Raw genomic sequence first — 20,178 nt, forward strand, 5'->3', positions numbered from 1 at the left:
GCAATTGTGGTGTGATGCGGTTGTGGCAGTCACCGCAACTTCAATATTACGGCGGCATCGCAATATTGTGGTCACAATTTAAATCACTGCTCCACACCAATCTTTTGGCAACTGCTCTTTTTTTCAGCCCCACATACTATAATTATGCTGGGATTAGACTACTAAGCTAACAAATTAGTTTGGGTCGGTTATTTATCACATTGTTAATGACGATTTGCTATCACAATATATTATTCTTTGAAATTTAATGAGTTCAAAATCAAAGTCCAATAGATGCGACCATATCAGCGTTAATATGTGAGATTTTACTGAAACTTCACAATTATGCATGCTTCCTGATATTAGCATTAGGATGAGTCTTGCCAATTCCTAATTTTTTGCCTCTTAAAACAAGTACTAAAATAAAAATAGAAACTTTTATAATTGAAAAAAAAAGGAATATTTCATATGACGGAAAAAATACAACCAGATCATAAAATACAATTTATCAACGAATTTTCTGAGTTATTCACCCATTTGCTTGAAGCTCTCAATGGCCTCCTTGTCTCCAAATAATGTAAGAAATGAGAATGCTAGTTGATACCTTCATGTTTTGAATATAGTATATTGCTACGTATGGAACATGTTTTGCTATTGCTTTACACAAAGGTTGCCTTATCTATAAGGTGGGGGGACCTTATCATTGCTAAGAATCTAGAATATTGAGAATCCACTACAAAGGGTTTCCATTTCTTGAAATTGAAGTTTGTTCATCTCCAAAGAAATCTCTTAAATTATGGTTCTATTCGTCCCCTCAAATAGTACATTAACCATTTTATTCTGTTCTCAACCCACCAATTGTACTGTAACACATTTTCTTATCCTTCAATGGATGAAGAGGGAAAACAATCTTCACACAAAACACCATACACTGAATTTGACCAAGTTAGGGATGATTTTATTCTAGCAACTAGCTTGCAAGAACAAGAGGGAACCTTGTCAACACTAGCAACGATTGAAAGTGAAAGTGAAACCGATGAATATGTAAGCGACTCCTCTTTTGATGATGACGACGATGATGCTGATTTTTCGGAAAGCCAAGAGTTTGACGCCTTTCTTGAAGGTGAAGGAAGCAACTATGATGAAGATATGGAAATGGAAGAAGATGAGATTGACCCAGATGAATTATCTTATGAAGAATTACTTGAGTTAGGAGAGTTTATAGGAGAAGAGAAGAAAGGTTTATCTAAAAATGAAATCTGTTCATTCTTATACCCTAATATTTACCAATCTGGTGCAAGTAAAAGTGGAATAGACAAGTGTGTGATTTGTCAGGTTGAATATGAAAAAGGTGAAGCCCTAGTGGCACTTCAATGTAACCACCCTTACCATAAGGATTGCATAACAAAGTGGCTTCAAGTTAAGAAGGTTTGTCCAATATGTAGCAATGAAGTTTCAGCTCCCAAGATGGTTTCTAACAACAATGCATGATTATGTGTAGTTTGGATTGTAGAGCTGTTGTAGTGTGCATGTAAATATACTGCATTCTGAATCTGATTGAAACTTTAGTTGTGAGAATAAATGAAGCATAGATGGTTTAGAGCAATTATAAACAATGTTACAGAACATCAAATACACAATTGTTATCAATTACATGCTAATTGGCAAATTAATCAATAAAATATCAAGTTGAGTCATAAAAAAATATAAAAAGGTTGTCTAGTCTACAATGATTTGTTTTGCCTTTCAACTAAAAGTTATTATTGTAAGTTGATTTTTAATTGGGTTTTGATTAGTTGATTGATTATATTAATATTAATTATTTGATTAAACTATTTGAGATATGTTGTGATTGAAATTTACTATTCACTATCAATACATACTTGATTCAGTAATATTAATTCATTCAACTCTTTCACACATAAGATCTCAAAAGTACTAAAAGCTAATTACTTAGTCATTTTAGTAGTTCATGAAATAAAATTATATGTCTAGTAATTTTGCACACAAAACGAAGATTTATGACTCATAAAACATATATGTATATCAAGCAACTATGCTAACAAGTTTATGAAAATTTATGAATTGTTAACACAACTCTATATCTAGCAACTATGTTAACAAGTTTGAGAGTTATTTAGTTGCTGATTTACCTCTATCTCTAGTAACCAATACAACAAAATACATGATGTAACTAATTGATATAAATCTATGTTTAGCAATTATATCAAAATGATAAGTTGATAAACTTAGAATTATAAAGAGGATTTCTCCATGCATTTACATTCACAAAATCATATGATGAAAGTTGTCAATCTTTAAAGTAATAATGAAATAGTATAAATTTGAATCAATATGCGTATATATCAAGCTCATATTACATTTAATCCTAACAAATAAGAAAATTAACTACTCATAGACATGGTAACTAAAAAAGTGAAAAAGAGAAATATAACTAATGTGTTAAAATGGTAGGAGACATGAAAAGATTTCTTGATGAATCAAGAAGTATGAGAGAAAATCATAAATGAGAAAATGTGAACTTTTTATATTGAATTGAGTTACAAGGAATAAGGGAATCACCCTTTATATACTGCAATGTCTAACTAATAACTAATTTGTTAATCGATTAATGAAAACAATATTGCAACTAACAAATTGAAATCAACTAACAACTTTAACATCTCCACAAGCTGGAATATGTCAAGCATTCCAAGCTTGAAATGATTGTGTTGAACACCATATATACTCTAATACATCCTCTTGCTGGTGAGCGAATCTTTGTCTCTCAGTCTTGAAATCTGAATTTGAAGCAATACTGACGCTTAACCATCATTTCATAGAAGCAATTTCATCCAACGCTTAACCATCTTTTTGACAGAAGCAAACCAATCATAATGGATGAAAGAGGGAAATGAGATGGACATTAATCTTGATCTTATATGTCGCTTCAATGAGGAAAAAATTACACACTATAATGTTGTATGTTTAATGAGAGAGATGGGTAAAGAAACTAGAGTAATAAAGAAAAGAGATAATTGAGGGTAAATGATAAAGAATAAGAAAAGAAGGTGAATTGTAAGCTAATATATATGATCTATAAGCTTCTTTAGCCATCTTCTTCAAGTAAAAATTGTTAGCTACCAAATTCTCCAAGTAAGACTGTACATTGGCCACCTTTGATTCATCACATGCGCAGTGGCGGAACTATCAAAGGGCAGGTGAAATTTAAAAAAAAATATAATAAAAGATTTATTTTACATCCAAAATGACATAATTCTTTTATGTTTAAATTAAAATCTATTTTATTAATTCTAAACACTACATTAGAAGTACACAATGTTATTTTCACCATTATTTGCTATTAATTTATTCATTATTCACACAACAATATAGTATAAAGTCAAATTTTCATTATCCTATTTAATATTCATTATTACTATGAGTCATAAGGTGGTTCGTTGGTTAAGATGAAGAGTTTAAATAATGAAGTGAAGTAGGTTATGAGTTAGAGTCTCACCATTATCATATTTAATAAAATAAAACATAGTTATAAGGTGGTGTGACGGTAAAGGAGAAGAAGTGAAGTGAAAGAGGTTGATGGTTCAAATCTCGTCCCACAACAAATACTAACATACTAATATTTATCGATAAAAAAATATTCATCATTATTCATGCTTAATAAGAATAGTGCACAACAAAAACCATCACCCAGTTGTGTATAAAAAAATGATATATCCTCGTACTAAATCTTCTTACCCATAAGAAATTAACATACATCACAAAGTAATATTTTGTTTATTAATGATTGGTTTACAAGTGATCATATCACTTTATTTTAGGTGAGAGCATTCTTAGGAGAATATAACATTTTTTTTTACTATTTTGTATCTGCTTTTTAGCACAGTCCGCATGTGTGTTTTATACCAATAATTTCTTTATGCTATATTCTTATTTCCTCAATTGATAATTTAACGTTGCAGTATCATTACTCATATTGGGGTGTAAGTATTGACATTGTTGACACATTCTGAATTTTTGTTTAACATATTTAGTTGTTAATTAATATTATTTAGAATTAATATGTTATTTCAAAACTTCGAAACAATTATGTATATTTTTGTATATTTTATTATTCTTGAACCAATTAAAATTTGTTGCCCCCTCTAAATTTTTGATCAAGATCCGCCACTGCATATGCGTACTCTTTCACAAGGACCTTAGCTGCCTTCAAATAGCAAAGAAATTGCAGTTCTACAGGAATCGGGAAAAGCAAAGCGTTTCCTCCCCCCTTGTCCACGATATGTTCTACCAACCCTATGGATATATTCCTTTGGTTCATCGTGAAAGAGTAGAGAACAATAAATCGCTTGGCACATGGAACAACAACATATCCTTACAACAATCCTTCATTAATTTTCTCACTAGAGAGCTTGCGATTCAGACACATGTTGTGGCAAAGGAGCTTCTGAAGTGGAAGGAATGATAGAATGTAATTCAAAATATAGTTGGTTAGACTATATATAGAAAGTAGTTAGTTGTTATAGTCTATAAATAGAATGCACTCTTGGCTGATTGAAATGCAATAGAAAGATACACCACAAATCTCCAATATTCAATCCATAACATACATTCCTTCTCTTCCCTTCTTTCTTCTTCTTTTCTTCACTTTTCCTCTAACAAATTGGTATCAAGAGCAAAGCTAGATCCACAGAAAAATGATGAACTTGGGTCAAAACTCTAATACCTTCCATGCGCACCTTCCTATACTCGATGGCAAGAACTAGAATCGCTGGAGCGCCCATATGAGAGTTATCTTTGGATATCAAGAAGTCATGGAGATAGTAGAAAGTGGTTTTGCAACGATAGACAATGAATCCACCGATGAAGCAAAGGCAGAGTTCAAAGTGAACAAGAAAATGGATTGTAAAGCATTATTTCTGATTCAACAATGCGTGGATAATGCCTACTTTGAGAAGATTGCAGGTGTTGCAAATTCTCATGAAGCTTGGAAGATCTTGGAACGTTACAATGAAGGAGCTGGGCAATTAAAGAAAGTGAAATTGTAGACTATGAAGCGTCAATATGAGTTGATGCAGATGGAGAATTCAGATCATATTGGAGATTTCTTTAATCGTGTGGTGAGCTTAACGAATGCAATGAAGGCAATTGGAGAAACAATGACTGATCAAACCATTATTGAGAAAATTCTTAGAACCTTGACACCTCGGTTTGACCATATTGTCGTTGCTATAGAAGAGTCAAAGAAAATGGAAGATTTGAAGATTGATCAAATTCAAGGCTCTTTGGAGGCTCATGAACAAAGGATCTTGGAAAGATCCAATGAGAAGCCCATAGATCAAGCCTTACGGGCTCAAACAACGAGGAGAAGAGGTTACCATTGGAGAGGTGGTTCAAGAAATCGAAGTAGGAACAAAGATACTGAAACGCGATTTGCAAATTGTAATCGTGCACCTGCAAACTCTTATGAACATGTAAGGAGTAGTCACACTCAATTAGACACATCAACCAGAAGGGGAGACTCAAGTTGGAGAGGAACCAAGAAGAGAATTAAATGCTTTAATTGTAATAAAATTGGTCACTTCTCAGAAGAATGTCAGGCACCAGGCCAAGGGAAATTTAGGGAAAGACAACATAATGAAGCCAACTTGGTAAATGAAAGCAGTGAATCTGAAGATGACACTCTTCTATTGATGATGACAACCAATGTTGAGACCATTAATGAAGGGATGTGGTACCTGGATTCAGGAAGTTCAAACCATATGACTGGTCATAAAGAATGACTAATCAATCTTGATGCAACAAAGAAGAGCAAAATTCAATTTGCAGATGACAGAATAATCAAAGCTGAAGGTGTTGGTGATGTTATGATCAAAGGTAGAAATGATAGATTTGCCAAGATCACTGAAGTATTATATGTGCCAGGCATGATGAGCAACTTGATAAGCATGGGACAATTATGGAAAAAGGCTTCACAATGCAGATGAATAATGGTCACATTGAAGTATTTGATGCTCAAAACAGAAAAATATTGAAGGCACCACTTGCAGATAACAGAACATTTCAAATTAATATGTCAGCACTAGAATCTCAATGTATGGCAGCTGAAATGAGTCACAACTATTCTTGGCTTTGGAATTTAAGGTTTGGACACTTAAACTTTAGAGATCTCAGTCTCCTGCATGCTAAAGAACTAGTCTTAGGATTACCTGAAATCAAGATTCCAAAGCAACTATGTGAAAATTGCTTGATAAGCAAGCAACCAAGGACCCCCTTCACTAATTACACACATCACAGATCAAAGGACTTGCTTCATGTGGTCTACTCAGACGTATGTGGACCATTTGAAACATGCTCTCTAGATGGAATAGATACTTTGTGTCCTTTGTTGATGAATATAGTACGAAGATTTGGATATACTTGATCAAGCACAAAAGTGAAGTATTCACAATGTTCCAAGTCTTCAAGAATCTAGCAGAAAAACAATCAGGTAAACATATCAAAGTCCTAAGAACTGATGGAGGTGGAGAATTTTGGTCAACTGAAATGGAAAGCTACTACAAAAGTCAGGGGATCGTACATGAGATTACAACACCTTATACTCCTCAACATAAGGGAATTGCTGAGAGAAGAAATAGGACAATACTAAACATGGTGAGGAGCATGATCAAAGGCAAGAAACTGACTCATAATTTTTGGGGAGAGGCTACTACAACTGTTGTCTATGTCCTGGACAGGAGTCCAACTCAAAGGTTAGATCAGCAAGTCCCTGAGAAGGTATGGAGTGGAAGGAAACCTTCTGTTAAACACTTTAGAGTGTTTGGATCCTTATGTTTTGCACATGTACCATATCAAATGAGGAAGAAATTGGACAACAAGAGTGAAGCAATGATGTTTGTTGGCTATACTTCAACTAGTAGCTATAGATTGTACAGTCCAACAAGTAGAAAGATCATCTACAGTAGAGATATGGTATTTGATGAACTCAATGATTGGAATGACACAAAACTTGACAGAAACTCACAGAAGATGATAGAATTAAGTCTAGCATGGAGAGACTCAGTGGATCAAGCAGATGAGCTTCCTACCACAACAAAGACTCAAAACATTTCCAATACAGAAAGATCATCTAGATATAGAAGCATGCCATCAAGACTGAGAGACTATGAAATGATACCAGATGATGCAGTGAATGATGATGAGAATTTGGTACAACATATGGCACTTTTTGTTGACACTAAACCAATTGAATTCACAGAAGCCATTGAATGTTCTGTATGGAGAAAAGCTATGCTAGAGGAAATTCATGCCATCGAAAGAAATAAGACATGGGAACTCATGATCCTGCCACCAAACAAAACTGGCATACCAGTGAAATGGGTGTTTAAAGTGAAGCTAAAGCCCGATGGTTCAATTTCAAAGCAAAAAGCTAGGCTAGTTGCCAAAGGCTTTATGCAAAAATCAGGGCGAGACTATTCAGAGGTATTTGCTCCCGTTGTGAGGATTGAGACAGTTAGGATGATCGTGGCAATTGCAAGCAGCAAAAAATGGAATTTGTGGCAATTAGATGTGAAATATGCATTTCTCAATGGCCCATTGGATCAAGAAATATATGTCAAACAACCACCAGGATTTGATCTTAAAGGCAGAGAAGGCGAAGTCTTCAAACTCCACAAGGCACTCTATGGCTTAAAACAAGCCCCTAAAGCTTGGAATAGAAGAATAGACTCCTTTCTTCTAGAACTTGGATTCGACAAGTGTACGGTTGAACATGGGGTGTATGTGAAATCCACCATAACCAACTGTGTAATATTGTTGTGCTTATATGTGGATGACTTACTTATAACTGAAAACAATGACAATGTAATTGAGGTAGTGAAGCAAAGCTTGAAGGCAGAATTTGAAATGACAGACCTTGGCAAACTCTCATTCTTTCTTGGTCTGGAATTTGTAGAAACCAAGGTTGGAATTGTGATGCACCAAAGGAAATACATCACTAAACTATTGGACATATTTCAGATGAAAGTAACTTGAAGATTGATTGTTGTGAGCATGAAGCAAGAGTCAATGGCACTCAATTCAGGCAACTAGTTAGATGTCACGGATTTGTATGCAATAGCAGACCCGAGATCAGCTATGGAGTGGGTTTATTTAGTCGATTTATGAGTGATCCAAGAACATCACACATGAATGCAACCAAACCTGTTCTGAGATACTTGAAGAAAACTCTTGATTATGGTTTATTATTCCCAATCCTTGAAGCACGGAATGAACTACACCTTGTAGCATATTCTGACTCTGACTGGTGTGGAGATAAGGTTGAAAGGAAAAGCACGATGGGTTACATTTTCTTGCTATCAGGTACTCCAATCTCTTGGAGTTCTATGAGGCAAAAGGTGGTTGCTCTCTCGACATGTGAGGCAAAGTACATAGCTGCATGTTATGCAGCTTGTCAAGCAGCTTGGGTTTCAACTCTGATAGAAGAATGGAAGATATTAGATAAGATTTCAGTGATGTTGTTAGTAGATAACAAATCTGCCATAGACCTTGCAAGAAATCCGGTGTCACATGGGAGAAGCAAGCATATTGAAACAAAGTTCCACTTCCTTCGTGACCAAGTGAACAAAGAGAAGTTGGAAATGAAACACTGTCTAACTCAAGAACAATTTGCGGATATCTTTACTAAAGCACTAAAGGCTGATAGATTCAATAAGCTAAAGGGAGAAATGAATGTTGTAAGCTTGAGAGATTTTGAATTAAAGGGGAATGATAGAATGTAATTCAAAATATAGTTGGTTAGACTATATATAGAAAGTAGTTAGTTGTTATAGTCTATAAATATAATGCACTCTTGGCTGATTGAAATGCAATAGAAATATACACCACAAATCTCCAATATTCACTCCATAGCATACATTCCTTCTCTTCCCTTCTTTCTTCTTCTTTTCTTCATTTTCCCTCTAACAAGCAAGCACTCGTGATACTGAAATCGACGAGGAATCACCACAAGTGGAGGATCATAGGCTGGTCAGCGTCTAACATCACTCAATATGGCTATAGGTTTGATTAAGGAAACTCTTATCTTTCTCATCTTTCTCTCAAAGAAGATCTTCCATAATGAACAATTTTTCTTTTTCTTTGTGCTTGTTGAAATGCCACCTTCTCCCTCCTCGTGCAGATATGCTCCCACAAGGTTCTTGATTATAATAAGAGTCTTCTACTAAATGTCATGATCACACAATAGTCTCCATATTTGAAAACATATGCACAAGATGGAATAAAGAAGAGCATGAAATGGAAAAATAGAAGCATAAGCGGAATAAGGGAATCACCCTTTATATACTACAATGCTTAACTAATAACTAACTTGTTAATCGATTAGTTAAACTCTTAATCGATTAATGAAAATAATATTACAACTAACAAATTTAACATAATGAGTGAGAAATTACCACTCCAATGAACATGAATTAACTCCTCTAGCACTTACTCATTCCTTCTACACATCTAATGGAGCTTAAACTAACCTTAGAGCTAAGTGTTTTTCAAGTTACAAGTGAAATGTCTGAATGTGTCTTTTATAATCCCTATTTTATCTCCTTTTGAAGAATATGAAATCTGTCATCTACGATGGGCGCATACAATTTCGTTGAGCACATCATTTTGTCTAATTAGGCTCAACCTTTTAGCTACCCAACTCGCGCTAGGTGCACCTTTGGCATTTAGCGCAAGGACTCATTGCGTTGGACACATATAATTGGAGAAAATTGTGTAAAATTTCATTATGATTGTTGCTCAACGCCAAGATTTCATTGGGTGCTGCTCTGCATACATTTATTTTTGTTGGGCGTGGAAATTGCGTTGAACACGACCTCCATAGCATGTCTGATCCGTTGAGTGTGGCTTATGCACTGATCCTGCGTTATTTTTGTCTGGAAACATAGCTTTTGCAATTATTCCTTCGATATTTGCCTCCACAAACACTCTAAAGGTGATATTTGACAGTTCAACATATATTAAACTTTTAGAATCAATTAACCAAAAAAATAGATTAAGTTAAGAGTTAAAGTATCAAAATTTTGATAATTAACTTATGATATTTTGACACTTAACATTACATTGTTTATAACTTTCCTTCCTATAACTTCCTTATAAAAAATCATATATGTGGCATTGGAAAGCTTAACAATGCCTGGTAATATTAAATATATCCCAAATGTAAATTCTCTCATTAATATCCCTAATGTAAATTCTTTTAGTATATAAATATGAAGGAGTCTCTGAGTTCATGCCATGTAGTAGTATGGATCCGCATGATAATTACCTTGTTCTTTGAGTTTGGGTCAATTTTCAAGTTTGACCTACCCTATATTTAACTTGAAGCCACCTACTAATCAATATTTCATGCCGTGAGCCCTTACATGGGCCTAGGGCTTCGGAATAACTCCTACTAATGAACCCATCTTTACATATCCCCAACCCAATTATATAAACTCAGAATATATATATATATATATATATGCACCAACAATATATATTTTATATATTATCACTATATCATATATAATTTATATTTAATAATTATTGACTTTTCAAAAACATAATACTAATAAATAGTGAGTAATTTAAACTTACATCAACAATGAATAAATATATTAAACTCATAAACTAAAGGTGAAGTGCATGGAACATTATGAGAATATTTGGAGGCATTCGTTAGTGTTCAAGTCCTTGCCAACCACCCAGGTAGCTAGATTGCACGTGGAACATCAATGTATATTGACTTTACAAGGAAAAAAAGTGAGCGTGATTAAAAAAAATGAATATACTCAATGTAGTGTATAGTTTCACCCTGCCATAAAAAAGTAATATGTTTATTTGTCAATTTACTTATTTATTATTATATGCAATTTGTGTTTTTTATTTGACGCCCTTGATTATCATGTAGTAAAAATAACATTTTTCTAGCTTTACCTATCTTATTATTATTAGACCTACGAAAACTACTAATGTTTTCTAAGGCATCGGTTTATTAAGCTTTAGCATGTTATCTTTGCAAACAAAGTAAAGAAAATAAAATAGAAGTAACAAAACCTAAAGCCGTCTAATTTGAAGAAAAAAACATTGGATTCGTGGAAAGCTACTTGGTCAAAAAGTACACAAAAGAATTTGTGGTTTGACTAAATGAAGATCTTTACTCCCGTTTAAGATTTTTGGTCGACAACAAAGAAAATAAAAGAGCCATGAAATATTATGTATGATGATTAAAATGATATGTTGGATATTGTTTCAGAAATATAGAAATATAAAATAAGTAAGTTAATATTAAACAATTAATTTTGACATTTCTTGATGCGTAAAACACAATAATTCCTAATATAAAATTACTTATTTGCTTACTTGAACAAATTCCACTCATTAAGTTAAAATATTCTAACATATTCAGAACTAGACTATCTTCATCCGAATTGTCTTTATAAGATTCCTTTCCCATGGGCCTCTTCTATCCAAACTATTTTTATTTATTAATGTGTTTTTGTAATGTGTTTTCAAGTACAATTATAATATTGAGAATTAGTACATTTATAAAATTTATGTTTATTAATACAAATTGTTCACCCATCCAAATGATTGTTTTCCAAATTTAACTATTTTTTAACAAATTAATATTTTAGAGTGTAATATCTATGTACTGACAATGTAAAGATTTATACACAATCATTGTATCATTAATCCTTCATTTGGATTACACATTTTTATTAAAAGTCAATGATGTTAAAAATGAATAGTGAATAATGCAGTGACAGTGTAAAACACTCTTATTTCTCTTTATTTTATTCTATATTTCTCAATGTTTTATAAAGTTAAAATAAATTATATGTATTTTTTTCTAAATATACCCATATTTATTAAAGCATTTTCCCACATGATTTAGGAATAATGTATGGCTTCTTGCAAATTTTCTAAGTTTTCAATATATCAGTCTCTCTACTTTTCAATGCACTCATCCTTTTGGTAATTGTTTTTTTTTAATAACTCATCTTCCAATTTTTTATTTACTTATTGAAATTGTGATTGAATTTATGCAAGAAAATTAATTATAGGAATATATAAAAATTTAAAAGGGATATACCGTCAAATTGCATCAACATTCATTAACTTCTTAACCTTAAACTATATGCACAATTTTAAAAATCAAAATTTTTGGAACAGAAAAACTAGTCCAGATTTGTTTTATTTTACACATATTAAATAGCTTATAAGCTTCATTGATGGGATGACGAGATTTGATGCTAGGTTGAGGGGGCCTTTTCCATCAGGGAGGTACCTGAAAATGTTATCCAACGATCAAGTCAATATGAGACTCATATGAAATGTTGAAGAATAAGTAAGAGTAAATGCAAGTAATAAATGAGATAATGAATGTAGGAAAGAGATATATGTACTTCTCGTAAGGGTGGAAATAGGCAAGACCGCCTATTAATGACATATTACCTGACCTATAACAGGCTAGTCCAGACTTAAGTTTTTTGAAAAACTTATTTACTTTAATAGACATGTTTTAGGCCATCCAAAATGCCTATTAAACCTAATAGATCAGTCTGTTTAATTATATTATACAATATGTTTATATTATACAATTTAATATAAAAATGTATACAAAAATATAATTTAATTGTTAGTGTTAGAAAAGTCTAATTAAAAGTAGAAATATTAATATATTTAAATGTATACATTATGACATCTTTTAAAATTATATAATATAACAGACCTTTAAACATGTTAACAGATCAGGCTAGACTTTTAAATATGTCAGACCTAGACTTTGATTTTTTTAAACAGACTAACAAGCCTGACCTAGACTCATATATGCTATATAGGTTGAGTCTGTTTAAGACAAAGCTTGACCTGACCTATTTCCACCCTTAGTAAGGGGACACCCCTATTTATGTATAGTAATTGAATTGAGTGAAGTGACATATGTCCACTGATTGATAGTGATTGATAAGAGGTGTCATAGGCGTATAACAGGTTTCTTCCCGCTGTATAATAGGCTTGTTCCTGACCGTACTGTTAGAGGGACATGTTGGATCTATATGAAGTACAACATTGTCTAGTTGGGGATGCATTAAATGAAGTATAATGACAATTAGGAGAGTGACGTAAGCACCTAAATTGTACTTGTTTAGTCTCTGGTTGGTCGGAAAGAGTCTCATCCTGGGCAAACAAGATATCCGATTGACCTGGATTAAACAAAGCAAAAAGCTAATCTTATTAAATATTATCTCTAATCAACTGATTTATAAACTCAATTTTTTTGCTTTATAAGCTTTCAAATATATTGTAAATTAGATTATAAATTGAGGAAAAAAATGTATGTATTGAGAGTGTATGACTGTAGTTTGTAGTACACTATTATTATATTATCACTAATCATGTCTAATCATTATTAAATTTTCAAAAAAATAATATAAATAAATGATGAATAATATACTCATTATATATACATATTTACACTAACTGCACATGTATATATATATATATATATTCTTATAAAATTTCCTTAGACTATAGTGTAAGTTATTAGTCTTGAAGGAAACATTACACCATTAACTATTGAGAAAAATGTATATACAAATGTGTGAGAATTTTTATACTGTATCTAACATTTATTTTTAATCATTATTAAATTTTAGATGAAAATAATACAAATAAATGATAGATAATGTATTAATACTATATAAATTTTTACAATATCAATATACAAATATTAAAATATTAACTATTTCCGACGAAAGTGACCCCTCGAATGAAATAGGGGCAAAGATCTAAGCAACAGGGTTAGACGGAGAGAAATATATATCCTCATACAAATAAGCAAAGCATGCATTGGATCCCAAACACAAAACTTGAGTTGAATTAAATTGTAGGGTACGTGCGTGGCATATTATCCTCCAAATCACAAGGGAGAAATAATCAACCAATAAAATAAAACCTCACCCAACTAACCCAAATGGCACAACGCGTGTTATTCACTCCCCACTCTTCACTTTCACTTCCTTCACAATCTCAACCCCAAATGGCTCTTTTTGGTGGCGCCGCCGCACCTCTCTCCGCTCGCATCCTCCCCTCCGCCACTAGCGCTTCACTCTCACTCTCTTCTTCATCTTTCGAATGCTTGCGTTACTCTCCTCGCATTTCTAACCTGTTTCTCAATCAGGTTTTATTTTGAATCATGTTTTGTTTCTCTGATTAACTAACTTGATTCTTGTTTTGTATTAAAATTTTAGTTTGTGGTTAATTTTTTTCAGCGAAGAGTTTCAGAGGTTCGTGTTTCGAGTAGAGGATACGGATCCATTTCTGCGGTTGCTTCTGACCCTGATCAGTTGAAGAATGCTAGAGAAGATATCAAGGAGCTTCTCAAAACCAAGTTCAGCCATCCTATTTTGGTAATTTCATTTTAATTTATGTGTGTTTAGATGCTATATAAATAGATGGTTCTAATCTCAAATAAAAGGTGAAAAGATGGTTGTGTTAGAATAAAACCTTCTCGAATATCTATGATATTAATACAAAACTATAGTAACACGAAGGCTAGGTCTCAATAAAATTAAGGAAATTTTGATGAAAACGCGTTTTGTTAAGAAGACTATGACCTCTATGTTTTGATAAAACTTGCTTCTACGTGGGGACTAGCATTCTGTATTTTGTTTATATATTTTTTATCATTAGTTATGAGTGTGAGCCTTGGCGCAACCGTGAGTTCTTGCTTAGTACCAAGATGTCACATCTTCAAATCAAAACAATCACTCTCAAACCCCATTAGATGGGAGTCTCGTGCTTTGGGCTGTCTTTATTTTTTATTTAAGATGGTCGGCACAACGGTAAGGTTGCTTAGTGACGAAGAGCTTGGGGTCTTTGTACAACATTCGTCTTTATGTACGCTTGCGGGATAAGACGGTGCACAAATATCCTTTCCAAATCCTACTAGATGGGAGCTTCGTGCACCAGGCTACCTTTTTTTTGTTTAGTTTATTTGTTTTTAAATTTTGCCTAATGGACTTTTTATATGTATTTGTAAGTTTGTTCCTTAAAGTTTAATGATTACGACTTTTATCATAATGGAGTAAATCCATATAACGTGAAATTGGATATGTTTGTTAATATTTAAAGGTCTGTAGTTTTCTTACTTATTAGTTACCACCTCTAGGCATTTGATATACAGTTCCTCCCCTAGTCCTTATTGCTTCATGCAGAATTGTGTCCAATTCAGTGAAAACCCAGTGGTGAAAAACCAACCATACCAAGGATGGTGCACAATGTTCACACAACACTTGATGTAGAATTCTAACTTGAAATCTACTTTATCTTTGGTTTTAAACTCATAATAAATAAAAATTGAATAAAGGGTTAGCTAATCGACCGTGGTGATATGGTGATGTAGAATACTCTTTGCATCACATTGACATCCAGATATTGGTAGATTTATCATTCATATTAAAAAATGGTTAATGTTTGGAAGGAGGCTACTGATTGCTTGTCAGTTCTCACTTCGGTTAAGAACTGAAGTCTCTAAGGATGATGAAATACTTGTTGTCAGTAATCACAAAATAATCCAAAATGTCAAACTCTGATGTACATAAAGTCTTTTGATTTGATCTTTTGGTGTTATATATCTGCTACATACACCTGTATCTTCACTTTATTCTAGTTTGTATATAGATGGATGTTTTTCATTTATTTCAGTAGTTTACGTAGATCTTTATTTGATAGATTCGGTTGGGATGGCATGATGCTGGTACTTATAATAAGAATATTGAGGAGTGGCCACAGAGAGGTGGAGCCAATGGTAGCTTAAGATTTGAAGTTGAGCAGAAACATGCAGCCAATGCTGGTAATGGTTTATTAAACACTGATTGTTTCTGAATTTAGCTTATGTTATTTTCCTCTGACGACCTTCCATTCTAGGACTTGTAAATGCATTGAAGCTTCTTCAGCCAATCAAAGACAAATACTCTAATGTGACATATGCAGACTTATTTCAATTGGCCAGTGCTACTGCTGTGGAGGTAGTCCTAATTCTGCTTCAGGACTGATTGTTCGATATTCAAGTTAATTATGATAAATTGACAACTTTTTTGAATTTTTAGGAAGCTGGAGGCCCAAAAATCCCTATGAAGTATGGAAGAGTGGATGTCACTAGTCCTGAACAGTGCCCTGAAGAAGGGAGGCTTCCCGGTAAGCAGACCATGTGTTATACTGTGATAAAAAACTTTTTTGCTTCTCTATCAGTTTTAGTACTATTAATTTGGGAATAAGTAATACTGAGAGAAAGAAGTAGCTAAGCTACTTATTTATAAGGCATCTATTTAAACATTTGGCATCACATATTCTTTTGTTATTTGAAGCTTAATAGATGATAGTTTATCCTATACTGAAAAACCCTTCCCTTAACATTTTCCACTAACTAACTTGTAGATATTTATGTATTTAGATGCTGGCCCCCCTTCACCTGCTGATCATTTGCGTCAAGTTTTCTACCGAATGGGTTTGAATGACAAGGTAATTTCATTTGTTTCCATAAGGAGGTACTGTGTTAGATACTTGCAATGCCTCTGACTTCAATTATCTATTTACTGTATCTGCAGGAGATTGTTGCATTATCTGGTGCACACACACTGGGGAGGTCTAGACCAGATCGCAGCGGCTGGGGCAAGCCTGAAACTAAATATACAGTATATCATCTTCCTATTCCTCACTAGTTATTGGAAATGCTCTTGTAGACCTGTAGTAAACTTTCTTTGAAATCATATTATAATTCTAATTTGATGTTGCTTTGCGAATGAGCTCTAATAGCCAATGGTTTTAACTGTAATAGTAGTTGTAGGCTATAATCAAAAGTATGTGATATTATGTTTTTGTTAGAGCTTTTTACTAATTATGTAGAAGATGGCCACTATCTGACTGTTTTTTCTTTCATTTCATAATTCTATTCCCATATAGCACCTTCAAATCACTTGATTGGTTAATTTATTCCAACCACTGTCCAAGTATTTTTGAAATAGTTTCCTTACTAGTTACTTTATTTAATACTTGTGTACAGAGTACTGACCTATTGAGCTTTGTTTTTCTTGGAGTTATTTTATATGCTGATGATCAACTGGTTTTAAATAGTGTTAAATGTACTCAACAAAACAATAGGAAACTCATTTGTATCATTCTCTTTACAGAAAGATGGGCCAGGAGCACCTGGAGGACAATCCTGGACAGCACAATGGTTGAAATTTGATAACTCTTACTTCAAGGTCTGGGATTTCTTTTTGTTTGTATAAGGAAGAGTGGAGGGTTTATTTTTTGAGGAAAAGATGTATGCACTGATGGTATGAGTTTTATACTCCGTCATTACATCACCCACCATTCATATTTAATCATCATTGACTTTTAAAAAAAAGTAATCCAAATGAATGGTGGATAATATAGTACATGTGTATAAATCTTTACACTAACGGTGTATAGATTTTGTACTCTTATTTTTTTTTGGTGGAGGTATGCAGGCTTTAAATTTCCTTTTTGCCACTGTTGTTCAATACAGGACATCAAAGAAAAAAGGGATGAAGATCTATTGGTACTGCCGACTGATGCTGCTCTTTTTGAAGATCCGTCCTTCAAGGTGAAGTAGTGGGAGTTTTATTTTTCATGGCTATTATAATGCTACATAGAATTAAACTTTGTGAAATATGCAGGTATATGCTGAGAAATATGCTGGAGATCAGGAAGCATTCTTTAAAGATTATGCTGAAGCCCATGCTAAACTTAGCAACCTTGGAGCCAAATTTGATCCTTCAGAGGTCTGTTATTTTTTTTCTTACTCTTTTTTGTTTTAAATTATTAAGAGGGATGTGCTTATGTTACAGGTGTGACATGGAGATTTTATTTTTGTGTACATAACTTCGTTGCCCTTTTCTTTTTTATAGCTGTGTAATATCCTGGTCCAAAATAATAAGAAAACTGCCTATGTTGCCTAGTAAGAGTTTCCTTTGCTTGTTTGTCAGGGCATTGTGATAGATGGCTCTCCAAATGCATAAGGAGAGAAGTTTGTAGCGGCCAAGTACTCCACTGGAAAGGTTATAATCTTGAACGATTTTGTACCTAATTTACTAGGTTTCTTTCCGAGAATCTTATGTAGGAAACTGTATATTTTTTCATATTGTTCAATGTTGTACTTTTCCTTGTTTCGTGCAGGAGTAAAAACAAGTGTCATATTTTCTTTTGCCAGTAGGTTTTAGCAGTATGAGAAGAAACAATTTTCAAATCACGTGATTCCACGTGTAAAGTATGGAAGTCTATAATGAAGATGAAAGGAATAAAATTTAATAGTGTGCCTATTTGAAGTGCAGAGAGAGCTGAGAGACTAAGAAGCAGAAGATTCGGGCTGAATATCAAGCATTTGGTAGAACTTACTTAATTGTCACTCTTTCTAAATATCATAATTGTCATTTCTGTTTTGGCACTTTTGACATCACTCTTTGGAAATAGATAGATTTTATTAAAAGGCTTCTTTATAAGTTGCATTTTGGAACTTGCATCTTCAAACTTTTGCCTATGGTAGCAATTCTTCTCTTTTGCCTAATGCATTAATAAGTCATATAATCATATAATACAGCGCTAAATAATGTGGCATTAGGGAGGTGACCCAAAACCTGTCCTTGATGGGTTAGGGAAAGTGTAAAAGTGGTCTCTTGTGGATGTGGTTCTGGTTCATCATGGCTTGATCGTTAATATGGGAATGTCTATTCTTTTTGGTCTTAAGACTCCGTTGTTTTTCCTAAGTTATTGGTAAAACACAGTACATTTCAATGATTTTTACCCTTCAGAAATATTATTGTTGACAAGATGACACCCCTATAAATGATAAATGTTTTATTCTTCAAAATGATGGCAATTCTCTTAATTTAATTTCCATTTATTAGAGATAAACTCGGTGATCCTCTCATAGTGGAGAGGAGTGTTACGTTGAAAATTTCGATCATTTTATTCTTTGTTGGTAGACTTTGTATCTCAAACCAAATTTCAAACACTTCAACATTTGGTCCAAAGCCGAATAAAAATAAGGGTATTTTATGAAAATGCCCATTTTAATCCCTTATATTTTACGACCTTATCAGTTTAGTCTGACTAAAATGGTCCACAAAATTTCTAATGTAGGTCAAGTTAGTCACTTTTAGTATGTTTTACAACTCTGAGTAGGGACTAATTTGACATAAAAATGACTAATTTGATCTACATTTGAAATTTTTAGGGATCACTTTAAGTTTTTTCTTTTTTGAAGGACTAAACTAATAAGGTCAAAAAACATGAGAGGCTAAAATGAGTATTTACTCTATTTTTTAACACTATTGCCAACATGGATAAGTAGAACTAGAGTGTTTTTACTTTTTACGTCTCTTATTCTCCATTCTTGTCTTCCATTATTCATCATGAAATCACAAGGTAAAACTTCAAATTTAGAAGCATATAATCGAACAACCAATATTTCCATGTGATGGCATTAGTCAACAGAAGAAAGTTCATTAGGAATTTAAAAGTGGGAAGCAGAATAAACAAAGTAGTGCATAAATTTCCATACTCTCCAACTGAAGTAGTGCATCATTTGGAAGGTGCATTAAGCTGGCAACAAAATCATCAGCAGAGTGTAAAAATCTAAAAAATATAGGGATAATTATCATGTACTCCAGTTTTTGTGCGCTTTTCCACAAACCCTATATAGCCGAGCCATTCCATTCTATAGCACTAGGAATGAAGAGAGGTTAAGAGACGAGGCTTTGTGGCATCTAAGAAAAATTCTATGATGACTGTAATTATAATGTTCTTCAGTTTTTTTAAAATGCTTTGCCGGTCTATCGTAAGCAGGTTTTTTGAAATGCTTTGTTTAGTAGTGGTGTGTATTTGCTCCTGAAAGAAATGTTTGATTCGTACGTGCGACACTTGTTAGGAAATGTAATCATACATTTCGTAGAGTGAGAGATACTCTTGTTTATACACAAAAAAAATTGAAGCATATTTTGGAACTAAATGCCTATGTTCCACCTCCCTTCCAGTAATTTTAAAATGTAAAACATGAAATGAATTCCTCTCCAGTACTGGGAATGTGTGAAGGTTTATTTTTATAAAAATATT

General features: G+C 33.2%; 2 protein-coding genes across 2 annotated transcripts; both read left to right on the plus strand.

The window, feature by feature from the left end:
• On the plus strand, positions 612 to 1,629 carry LOC109344312 (E3 ubiquitin ligase BIG BROTHER-related-like). The gene has a single exon (XM_019583035.1). The coding sequence runs from the start codon at positions 868 to 870 to the stop codon at positions 1,468 to 1,470; it is 603 nt and encodes a 200-aa protein (XP_019438580.1). The 5' UTR covers positions 612 to 867; the 3' UTR covers positions 1,471 to 1,629.
• On the plus strand, positions 13,912 to 18,624 carry LOC109344314 (probable L-ascorbate peroxidase 6, chloroplastic). The gene is made up of 12 exons (XM_019583038.1): positions 13,912 to 14,221; positions 14,313 to 14,450; positions 15,775 to 15,895; positions 15,970 to 16,070; positions 16,152 to 16,239; positions 16,496 to 16,563; positions 16,650 to 16,736; positions 17,232 to 17,306; positions 17,594 to 17,671; positions 17,745 to 17,849; positions 18,054 to 18,125; positions 18,244 to 18,624. Exons 1-11 carry the CDS (start codon positions 14,015 to 14,017, stop codon positions 18,084 to 18,086), a joined length of 1,101 nt encoding a protein of 366 aa, XP_019438583.1. The 5' UTR covers positions 13,912 to 14,014; the 3' UTR covers positions 18,087 to 18,125; positions 18,244 to 18,624.

The sequence above is a fragment of the Lupinus angustifolius genome, chromosome LG03 (assembly GCF_001865875.1).
Source record: "Lupinus angustifolius cultivar Tanjil chromosome LG03, LupAngTanjil_v1.0, whole genome shotgun sequence".
Lineage (NCBI taxonomy): Eukaryota > Viridiplantae > Streptophyta > Magnoliopsida > Fabales > Fabaceae > Lupinus > Lupinus angustifolius.